Source organism: Peromyscus leucopus, chromosome 19 (genome assembly GCF_004664715.2).
Source record: "Peromyscus leucopus breed LL Stock chromosome 19, UCI_PerLeu_2.1, whole genome shotgun sequence".
NCBI lineage: Eukaryota > Metazoa > Chordata > Mammalia > Rodentia > Cricetidae > Peromyscus > Peromyscus leucopus.
This window is the reverse complement of record NC_051079.1, coordinates 26,735,447-26,746,813: the sequence shown is the minus strand read 5'-3', so window position 1 is coordinate 26,746,813 and position 11,367 is coordinate 26,735,447. Positions and strand designations below refer to the sequence as shown.

General features: G+C 45.6%; 3 protein-coding genes across 3 annotated transcripts in view; all 3 read right to left on the bottom strand.

The window, feature by feature from the left end:
- The window catches only part of LOC114687143 (protocadherin beta-12-like), a 6,702-nt gene extending 6,374 nt beyond the window's left edge, over nt 1-328 (bottom strand). Inside the window, 2 exon segments of the mRNA XM_037197109.1 lie at nt 9-181; nt 184-328. Coding sequence (XP_037053004.1) covers nt 9-181; nt 184-328 — 318 coding nt within the window.
- A 1,333-nt stretch (nt 329-1,661) lies between these two features.
- Nucleotides 1,662-6,699, bottom strand: LOC114686172 (protocadherin beta-13-like). Its single transcript, XM_028860819.2, has one exon. The coding sequence runs from the start codon at nt 6,545-6,547 to the stop codon at nt 4,139-4,141; it is 2,409 nt and encodes an 802-aa protein (XP_028716652.1). The 5' UTR covers nt 6,548-6,699; the 3' UTR covers nt 1,662-4,138.
- Nucleotides 6,700-7,321: 622 nt separating this feature from the next.
- On the bottom strand, nt 7,322-11,367 carry LOC114686187 (protocadherin beta-7-like). Its single transcript, XM_028860831.2, is given in 3 exon segments — nt 7,322-8,896; nt 8,899-10,278; nt 10,281-11,367. Coding segments are annotated over 3 exon segments (2,355 nt in total). The 5' UTR covers nt 10,735-11,367; the 3' UTR covers nt 7,322-8,375.

The following is an 11,367-nucleotide window of genomic DNA, read 5'->3' as shown; positions in this document are numbered from 1 at the left end:
ATTAACACTTGGAAGTGTAAAACACAAGGTTCAATGGAGCCACACAGCTCCTCTCTATCTAATTTCTCGTTTATGAGCAAATCTCCAGACTGAACATTGAGCTGCAAATGCTCTTTATTTTCCTGGGAAATGATCCGAGCCCGGCGGGTGGAAATCTCTGCCAGCTCCACCCCCAGATCTTTCCAAGATTTGCCACAAAGGAGCCCCTCTCCATTTCTTCCCGTATGAAATAAGGACCCAGCTCGGTACCTGCCTCAGACACACTCAGCAAAACAAAGAAAATCAGGACTTGCCTTTGCCTCAGATTGTGCATCCACGCAGTCTCCATGGCTCCTCTTTCCTGTTTGCTTCACAGTAGCTTCGCGTTATGCCCAGGATCCGGACAGCACCGTCTCACAGTCCAGAACGTCAGAATCAAGCCTCCAAATAGAATATTTAAGTTTTACACTCGCCCTTGCTTTGGCTGAAGAAGCGCGTCTTTTGCTTCTAGGTGGTGAGAAACTGGCCCGGAGGAGATTGCAGAAGCAATTCCGGTGCTCTGTCTTCTTAACCTGCAGCGCCACCGCGCGGGCCTCACGGAGCCTTACATGTTCAGATTTAACAGGAGACAAAATTCTCCAAGACATGTGACTAAACTATATAATGTGAATCACTAACTTTTTTCAAGTTGCGTTTTTGTGCGTATAAATAAAACACTGAGGTATTGCATAAGAACTAAATACAAAAGTAAAATTTTTCATTCACGGTATTGAGTATTTAATGCTGCCGATGTGTCAATGACATAAGTAAGGTAGTGTAATCAACATTTGCATCGAGGGGCAAAGTCTCAAAAATAGCATGGGGAATGTTTTCACAGGCACATATTTTTCGTTCATGCACACCACGGAGCTAGAAATGAAGTGGGCAATGCAAAAATTTCAACCAGTGAATTCTACAGAATGTAGACATGCTTTATTAAAGAAGGAATGGACTCCGTCTTCTCTCCAACATCCAAGGAAAGAATGGTAGGTTTTTCCAACATTCAATTACCAGAAAATTATTTCATAGACATATGTGGACCTGGATTGGTTTTTATATTTGGCATGAATAATGCCTGTGTCTTGTAATATACAGCTTTGGAATATAACATACACTTAAACACATCCATTTAAAGTAAAGCTTAGAGCTCTTTAACATATACACAAAGTGGTGCATCCATCATCAACGTCAGTTTTGGAGCATATATCTTGCACCAAAGAAGAACCTCACATCCCTTAACTCCCATCTCATTATTTCCTCTTTTCCCTAGGCAGAGCCCAAAGGAATAATCAGTCTCCTTTTTTGATTTCTATGGAGTCCTCTATTGTAGACTTCCATATGAGTAGAATGACAGAATATGTGGACTTCTGAGGTCAGCTTCCCTCCCTTGGCCTGATGCTTTCAAGGTTCATCCAAACTCTGGCATGTGTCAGTATTTTTATTATTTGTTCTGACTGTAGCAGGCTCACGTTTATTTGGGCATTTGGAATGTTTCTACCCTTTTGCTTTTCTGAGCAATGTTACTATGAAGACTCCCATATGTATGCGTGTGAGACAGGGTTTCTCTCTGTAGCCCTGGCTGTCCTGGAACTCACCCTGTAGACTAGATTGGCCTTGAACTCAGGTCCACCTGCCTCTGGCTCCCTAAAAGCAAGTGCCCTACCTCCCAGCTCATGTACATATTTTATGGAACATATATTATTTATCTAGGAGCTGAATTGCTTACCACATGATAGCTCTATGTTACCCATTTGAAAAACTGACAGGCTGTTTTAAAAAATGGCTGCAGCATTTTACATTTCATGAGCTGTGTGTCAGGGTTTCAAAATTATGACATCCTCTCAACACTGATCTGACGCTTTGGTCCTCGCCATCCTGGTAGGTCCAAGCATCTTGCTGTGATGTTGATTTGACGAGCAATGTTGTACAGCTTTTCAGGTGCACATTAACCACGGGCATGTCTTTGGAAAATATTCTTGTTTTTGCTTATTTTTAATTAAATTGTTCATCATTCAATAATTGAGTTGTGACAGTTTAACAATAAATTTAAATTTATTCTATTAGATTCTATTTAAATTTAAAGATAGAGCTTACATTCTATATTGAAAGCCTGGGTAATCTTTGTATTCTTCTGTTTAGATTTTCTGTTTCTATAATTCGAATTGAGTTGCAGTGAAAATTCACAATGGGCAGAGCAGGAAGTTCAGTGATAGAGCACATTTAGCATGTGTGCGACTCGGGGTTTGAACTCCAGTCTACACAGACACTGAGACCCTTACTAATTCATCATTTTTGCTAATTGCTCCAGAAGTTGTTAACTGGATTCCTCAAACCAATGAGGCCTAAACTCTTGTTATAGCAATCTTTATATATCTTCATTTGATAACAGGTGGTATTCCTAAACACACACACACACACACACACACACACACACACACACACACACAGAGAGAGAGAGAGAGAGAGAGAGAGAGGAGAGAGAGAGAGAGAGAGAGAGAGAGAGAGAATAATTGCTAACTCACATAGGGGGTTTATGAAAAGATTTAAAACATAATAAATGTAGGGACTGGAGAGACTGCTCTGTGGTTAAGAGTACTTGTTGCTTTTGTAGAGGACCTGAATTTGGTTCTCAGAACCCAGGATAGGCAGCTCAGGGCTCTTTGTGACTCCAGATCAAAGAGATCTAATGCCTCTGAGGGTACCTGAACCCATATGTACATACCCACATGCAGACACATCTATGTGCAACTAGAAATTGGCAACAGAGGGAATAATATGAGAACTCCTGAGTCATCCAGGACCCCATCTCTATTAAGTTCATTCTGTACTATTTCAGCCCACCATTCCTATCATAGATCCTACATGTGCACTCATCATACCATACACATCCCAGGGAGAACACAGTTTTAAAGCAGTGATTCTCAACCTTCTTAATAATGCCATGACAATTTAATGGAGTTTCTTGTGTGGTGATCCTCCAACCATAATATTATTTTGTTGCTACTTCATAACTGTAATCTTGCTACTGTTATGAATATTAATGTATATATCTGATAGGCAGGATATCTGATATACTATACGACCCCAGAGGTGTCGAGATCCACAAGTTGAGAACCAAATTAAAGTGTTGAAAAGGTGGGAATCCCCTGTCAGGTGAGATATCTCCTTTTGAAAATGTTCTTGGAGGTTTGCAGTCCTATATCAGTGATACCGTCCTTACTTAGCATGCATGGGGCCCTGGGTTTATCCTCAACTGAAAGGCTTTGGAAGCTTCTTTTTACATCTCACTATACCCCAGCCATGTGCCCAGATCTATTTGCCAAAGAAGACTGTGAAAATGTATTCTTTTGACTAAGCATACAAATAGCCAGAATGGAATTTGAAATCCGACAGTGAAGAAGGGGGGCATGGCGGAGAAAGAATGAATATTGTCAGGAAGTTTTTTTCCCTGGCCAACATTTCTCAGAAGAGAAAAGTCAGTTTTACTGCCATGCTATTTCAGCTTACCAGGTAAATAAGGCAACTTTCTGAACCCTCAACACCAGCAAAGCACAGTGGAAAGCAGTTTAAAATCGTGATATTAAAAACAATAACGGGCAAAAGAAGAGCCATGCAGCTATGTAACATTTTAAAGAGAAAACACCAACAAAGAAGTTAGTCCAGTGGAGGCCGAATAAAGCACAAGCCAGCGCCTCCTCTTTCCCCCTTTCTGATTAGATTTCGAGGCGTTTGAGCAATGCCATGGAGTATGTTCTCGATGGCTCACAACTGGGAACAGAACACACACTAAACCGCATCTGATTGGGTTGAACTGATTTTCCATCTCTTCTCTTGGATATTCATTCCTAAGCTATCGTAGAACAAGGATTTGTACAACTAGTGACACGTTAGAGAGACAAGACTAGAACATTTCATCTTCCACTCTGGAGAAAAGACCAGATACTCTCACTAAAACCATGGCCAGAATATCCTGAAAACAAGTTTTCAGCGTGCTTCAAACTTTCAAAATGGGCACAGCAAGAACAGTGGCTTGAGTTTCAAAAAAAAAAAAAAAACAACCCCCCCAAAAACAACAACCAAAAAAGCACTACCCTTGTTAAAAACAAAACAAAACAAATAGTTATTTTAACTGAATGCCGAAACCCAAGTCGTTACTACAGTTGGAATTTCCTCCCATTTCTGGTCCAAGAGGATGGTCTTGGAAATTAGGTAAAATTGGTTTCAGGAATTTGAACTCACCTGTCCCAGAGTCTCCAGTCAGGCACACCTCATACTGGTAGCTCTGGGACAGGGTCCCTGCCCCGCTGACATCCACCAGGTGGCCAGGAAAGTGTCCCTCAGGCACAGAGCAGCCACCCAGAGAGGCCGCCCTGGCCCTCCTGCACAGTCTAACCCCCACAAACAGCAGCACAGACAACAGGAAGAGAGAAGACACAGAAGCCAAAGCAATGACCAGGTACAGAGTGAGCAAGTCCTCATCCTGGGCGGGGTCGCGCGCTACCTCTGGCAGAGGCAGGTAGGGCTGAGAGAAGCCATCCACTAGCAGCACATGCAGAGTGACACTGGCAGACCTTGGAGGATCTCCATTGTCCTTGACCAGCAGCAGCAGCCTGTGCTTGGGAGCATCGCGCTCACTCAGCAGCCTGGAGGTGCGCACCTCGCCATTGTGTGCCCACACGCTGAACAGCCCGGGCTCCGTGGCCTTGAGCAGCTGGAAGGACAGCCAGGCATTCTGTCCCGAGTCGCGGTCCACTGCCACCACCTTGGTGACCAGGTATCCAGGCTCTGCCGCCCTGGGCAGCAGCTCTGTGCAGGGCGCAGAGGCGTTCTGCAGCGGGTAGAGCACGAAGGGCGCATTGTCGTTGGCGTCCAGCACCAGCACTCGCACCAGCGCCTGGCTGCTGAGCGCAGGAGAGCCTTGGTCTGTGGCGCCCACGTGGAACTCGAAGGTTTGCAGGGCCTCGTAATCCAGCGCCCTGAGAGCGAACAGCTGCCCATTTTCGGCATTGATGGAGATGAGCGAGTTGAGGGCAAGCTGCGGGTCGTGGATGGGCAGGAGCGAGTAGGTGATGTGGGCATTGGAGCCTGAATCTGAGTCCGTGGCACTGATGGTGCCTATGTGCATGGCGGGACTGTTGTTCTCCTGGACAAACAGGGTGTAGGAGGTTTGTGTGAAGGCGGGGGCGTTGTCGTTGACATCAGAGACCTGCACTGTTATGGTGTGCTGGGTTGTGAGCCTGGGTGTGCCCATGTCAGTGACTGTGATGGTGATGTTGTACTCGGCTATAGTCTCTCTATCCAGTGGTTTTTGTGTTAATAGCGTGTAAAAGTTTTCCCCAGTAGTCTTTAGGAAGAAGGGTAGTTCATCCTGAATGGAACAGCTTGTTTTTCCGTTTTCTCCTGAATCTAGATCAGAAACGCTAAAAACTGCCACCATAGTTTCTGGCAAATTCTCCGGGATGGGATTGGTAAACGCAGACAGGATAATCTCTGGAGCGTGGTCATTCACATCCATGACTTGGGTCAGAATTGTGCATTTTCCAGAAAAGGTTCCAGCATCTCTAGCCTCAATATTGACTTCATAGGACTGAGTCTTTTCAAAATCAAGTTGTTCTTTCAATCGCACTTCCCCTGTCAAGGGATGGATCGAAAAGGTTTTGCTAATATCATCTGAAGCCTGGAAAAGTGAATAGGAGATCTCTCCATTGACTCCTATGTCCTTATCTGTAGCCGAGACAGTGGTGATCAGAAAGCCTATTGGACTATCCTCAGGGATCTGTACCCTATAAAAAAGCTGCTCAAATTGGGGGGCATTGTCATTGATGTCCAGGACTTCAATATGGACCTCAGTGGTGCCAGACCTAGGTGGAGAGCCACCATCCTGCGCTGTGAGGATTAGCCTGAGCTCAGCTTCCTCCTCTCTGTCCAATGCTCTGTCTAGAACCAGCTCAGGATATTTCTTGCCATCGCTGCGTTTTCGAGTAAGCACGTGGAAATAGGAATTGGAACTGACAAGGTAGTTATCAATGCCATTTTGACCCACATCCATGTCCTGAGCATTCTTCAGAGGAAATGTAGTCCCAGGAAGACTGCTTTCTGATATCTTTAGCATGATTTCTTTGTCCAAGAATGCTGGAGAATGGTCGTTTATGTCTGTAACTTCCAGCTCAGCTTGAAAAATATCTAAGGGATTGTCAAGCAGCACTTGGAAACGCAGCAGGCATGGCTCTGTGTGCTCACACAGTTCCTCCCGGTCCACTTTCTCAGTTAGTAGCAAATCCCCCGTCTCCTGATCCAGCTGCAAATGTAGTTTGTTCCCTTTCGAAACGACCTTAACCCCTCGTCTGGAGAACTCAAGCTCCCTGAGACCTAGGTCATTTACTAAATTGGTTACAAAGGACCTACCCTCCCTTTCCTCCACCACAGAATAGCGCCTCAGTTCCCCGGCACTTGCCAGAGACAATCCTAATAGGAAAAAGAAAAAAGTGACTTGCCTTTGTCTGCAAGGGAGCTTCCTGCTGGCCTCCATTGTTTGTGGTGGTGCAGCGTCCTGGAGGATGTTTCAGCAAAACTGTAAATTCTCCCTGGTATCTGGTACTGTAGTTATTCACTAGATACCTGAGAATTATTCCAGTCCATTCCTGAGGGCACAGAACTCCTGTCTGAAGTGTCAGAGCTTCTCTGGGCTTCTTCTTCTTTCCCTTTTCTTTCTTTTTTTTTTTATCCTGTTAATGGAGCCACAGCTGCCTTCTAGTTTTTCTTTCTTATCCTACAGCGCCGCCATGTGTTCGCACTGTATCTTAACACTCTGTGGGATGAAAATGGATGTAAAAAGCCTAAAGCTGCTTGTATCTGGCAGTGGGCAAGGTAAGGCTGCATTACCTCTCCTACTGCTTTGCCTTCTGGGGCAGACAACTGCCCGAAAGCCACACAAGAGAAATTACATTGGCGGAGACGCTTTCAGTAATGCTAATTGAGCTTTGAACAAAGGGTACATATTTAAATAACACCCAGGAGGAAAAATAGATGCAAGAAATATATACATATGTGTGCATGCATTTTTCTAGAAACAGAAGATTTGGGAATTATATATTTTATTGTGGTGAGCCACAGAAACAGTTGTGATCCTTGGGACATTTATTTACCCTCTCCACCTTACTTTACTCATCTATAGATGAGATATTAGAGTCTAGGTTCTAGGATTGCTGAGGACTCCCTATCTTACAAATGAGAAACAGATGTTGTTCCATAACTCTTCCTCCACCCCTCCTCCTCCTGCTCCTCTCCTCCTCTTCTCCTCCATCTTCTGAGACAGGGGTCTCTCTATGCAGCCTTGACTGTCATGGAACTTTCATTGTATAATAGGCTGGCCTCAAACTCATAGAGATCCCCCTGTATGTGCCTCCTAACTGCTGGAATTAAAGACATGTTCTACCATGCCCAGAACCAAACATTTTTTAGAACTGAGATTTAGTTAAGTCACAGCTTTAATAATAGTTGGGTTATAAACCCCCAAAGAGGGATTGTCAGTTTATAAGAAAATGGGACTACAGGCCAAGGGGAGCATTGCTATTTCTGAACACAAGAGAGACCAGTGAGCAATGTATGACAGTTATATCTAATGATAGAAAACAGCATAATATTGTTGCAAGGTCACCTGCCTGGAGATGAACAGAATGAGGACTCTTTCACATGTCAAATAAGAAAAACAAAACAGAAAATATTAGGAGGTACTCTGCTTTGCTAGTTAATAATTGTGGAACTTAACCAAGTCTCTGTGAATGTCTACTTGCTTGTTATTGAAATATGGCTACTCACTGGTTTCTTCTGAAATAAAGTAGTGAAATAGGCTGATGCCTGTAAGTCCAGCACTTTGGGCAGGAGGATCAAGAGTTCAAGGCCATCCTGAACACAGGGAGACCATGTCTCCAAAAAGTGATGAAATTATGTACTATGCACAGTAATTACTAAAGAAACTTTTAAAAAGTCTGTGTGGTATAACCTCCCCAAACATAAGGTAGGGATTTCTACATGTGATTCCAATCAACTCAGGACATAAGTATCAGTGAAGAAATTACATGATGGAAAAACAATTGAAACCATCCTTAGCAAGATTTGTCATTTAATAGATTGCATTTCAACAAAAGCTTAAAAACAAAGAGGGATCAAATTAAATTTGAGATAGCCTACAACCCATGCATTTCATGCTTTAGAGAAAGTTCTTGGGAATAACTAAAGGAAGTCTTTTCTGAACTAATTTAATTAACCTTGAGATGTTAGCATAAAATCATTCTCCTACACTCAACAAGGGCATGTTTTAAACTAGGGCTGCATCCAGAGGTAGAAATCTTTAGTTTTTATTCTACTTCTCTCCCCATGCTTTCGGTTAGAAAGTTGGGAACAATTGGTTTTAGGAACTTAAATTCGCTGGTTATCCCTGACTCTCCAGTCAGGCACACCTCATACTGGTAGCCCTGGGACAGGGTTCCGGCGCCGCTGACATCCACCAGGTGGCCAGGAAAGTGAGCCTCAGGCACAGAGCAGTCACCCAGAGAGGCCGCCCTGGCCCTCCTGCACAGCCTCACCCCCACAAACAGCAGCACAGACAACAGGAAGATGGAAGACACAGAAGCCAAGGCAATGACCAGGTACAGAGTGAGCACGTCCTCATCTTGGGCGGGGTCGCGCGCCACCTCTGGCAGAGGCAGGTAGGGCTGAGAGAAGCCATCCACCAGCAGCACATGCAGAGTGACACTGGCAGACCTTGGAGGATCTCCATTGTCCTTGACCAGCAGCAGCAGCCTGTGCTTGGGAGCATCGCGCTCACTCAGCAGCCTGGAGGTGCGCACCTCGCCATTGTGTGCCCACACGCTGAACAGCCAGGGTCCGTGGCCTTGAGCAGCTGGAATGACAGCCAGGCGTTCTGTCCAGAGTCGCGGTCCACTGCCACCACCTTGGTGACCAGGTAGCCTGGCTCTGCCGCCCTGGGCAGCAGCTCTGTGCAGGGTGCAGAGGCGTTCTGCAGCGGGTAGAGCACGAAAGGCGCATTGTCGTTGGCGTCCAGCACCAGCACTCGCACCAGCGCCTGGCTGCTGAGCGCAGGAGAGCCTTGGTCTGTGGCACCCACTTGGAACTCGAAGGTTTGCAGGTCCTCGTAGTCCAGCGCCCTGAGCGCGAACAGCTGCCCGCTGTCAGCATTGATGGAGATTAGAGAGGCGAGGGCCAGCTGCGGGTCGTGGGTGGGCAGCAGAGAGTAGGTGATGTGGGCATTGGAGCCTGAGTCTGAGTCTGTGGCACTGATGGTGCCTATGTGCAGGGCAGGGCTGTTGTTCTCCTGGACAAACAGGGTGTAGGAGGTTTGTGTGAAGGCGGGGGCGTTGTCATTGACATCAGAGACCTGCACTGTTATGGTGTGCTGTGTTGTGAGCCTGGGTGTGCCCAGGTCGGTGACTGTGATGGTGATGTTGTACTCAGAGTGCGATTCTCTATCTAAAGGCATCTCTGTTACTAAAGTATAGAAATTTTCCACAGATGGCTTCAGGACAAAAGGGAGATCATGTGGAATGGAGCACATGGTTTTCCCATTGTTTCCTGAATCTCTGTCTCTAATTCTAAAAACAGCAACGACCGTCTCTGGTGAGTTTTCAGCAATTGGGCTAGTAAGCGAAGACATGAGAAGTTCAGGTGGGTTATCATTTACATCCAGTACCTCCACAACCACAGTGCACTTTCCAGAAAGTCCCCCGCTATCTTTGGCCTGTATAGTTATCGAGTAAGTCTGAATTGCTTCGTAGTCGAGCTCAGCTTTAAGATAAAGATGGCCGGTTGTAGAATTGATTTGAAACGTTTGGAGAATTCTTTCAGTGGCATAGAAAAACGCGTAAGCTATCTGTCCGTAACTTCCCGTGTCTAAATCCCTGGCGGACACAGCAACAACCAAGGCGCCAACCGGGGTGTTTTCAGGTAGCTGTACTCTGTAGAGGGACTGCACGAACTCGGGCGAATTGTCATTTATGTCTAACACCAGGATTCGAACCAGCGCTGTCCCGGATCTGGGCGGAGATCCGCCATCTAAGGCTGTGAGCGTTAAAGTGACCTCTGCTGTTTCTTCTCGGTCCAGCGTTTGATCCAGTACCAGTTCGGGAAAGACAGTGCCCTCCCCTCCACCATGCACGTCAATGTGGAAATACGCGTTGGGACTGATGGTGTAGTTACTCAGGCCGTTCGTCCCCACATCGGAATCCTGCGCCCTCTCCAAGAGAAACGTCGCCCCGGAGTTGTGCTTTCTGATATTTTCAAGGGAATTTCCTTGTCTAGAAATACTGGGGAATTATCATTTATATCTCTGACATGCAGCGCAGCCCGATGAATCTGAAATGGATTCTCCAACAGCAACTGGAAAGTCATCACACAGGGCTCCGTGGGGCCGCACAGTTCCTCTCGGTCCAGCTTTTCATTTAGAATTAAGTCCCCCGTAAGCGAACTGAGCAGTAAAAACCCCGTGTTCCGGTCTGAAACAATTCTAGCCCCTCGAGCTGACAGTTCCCCCAACCCCAACCCCAAATCCTTAGCTAGATTGGCCAGGGGCGTCCCTCTCTCCGTTTCCTCCGCCACAAAATACTGAAGCTGTTCGGCGCCAGCCCAGGACGCACCCAGAAATACACAAAGAAACAGTACTTGCCTTTTCTGCACAGCTCGTTCCAATCTGGCCTCCATTCTTTCTCAGATGTTCAAAATAAAAACAAAAATCCTTCTGCTTAGCCTCAAGCAGCTCCCTGGAATTCAAGCAGCTTGGAATCCCTAGGAATGATCTGGACACTAGCAATTCCTGTGAAAGGAGAGAGGCACCGTCTCCCAGCGCTTGCTGCCGTTATATCATTTCCTATGGCTTTGTCGGAAACCTAGACTATTCTTTGTGCGGTTCCCCCCTTCCCGTCTCTTCCCTTTCCTCTTTTTAGCCTGCAGCGCCACCTTGCGTTGTACACGTGCTATTGCCTTCCTCAAGAATACAGCAGAAAGATGGCCGATTAAAGGCATTCTGCCCCAGGATTTACATTAAACTCCGATTCTCCACCAAAATTTAAGAAAATCTAAAAATCTGTTTTAAAAGTTGACGGTAAAGATTATAAAAGAGAAACAAATCTCCACCAAGAAGTCAACAAATGTGTTATTTGTAAACCACTTAGCAATAATGAATACTAACACAAGACTAGGTTTTTTTTTTCCAGTTTCTTGTGAATTGGATAATTTTTCCACTTCCAAGGTCTTCACTCCTCTTCTATACTTTCTATAATACTTTTTCTCCACAATTTTTACACTCCATCTGCCCTAAGTACTATATATTGGTAT

Coding starts and splice junctions, on each gene's coding strand:
- LOC114686172 (XM_028860819.2), bottom strand. CDS start 6,547: ATGGAGGCCAGCAGGAAGCTCCCTTGCAGACAAAGGCAAGTCACTTTT.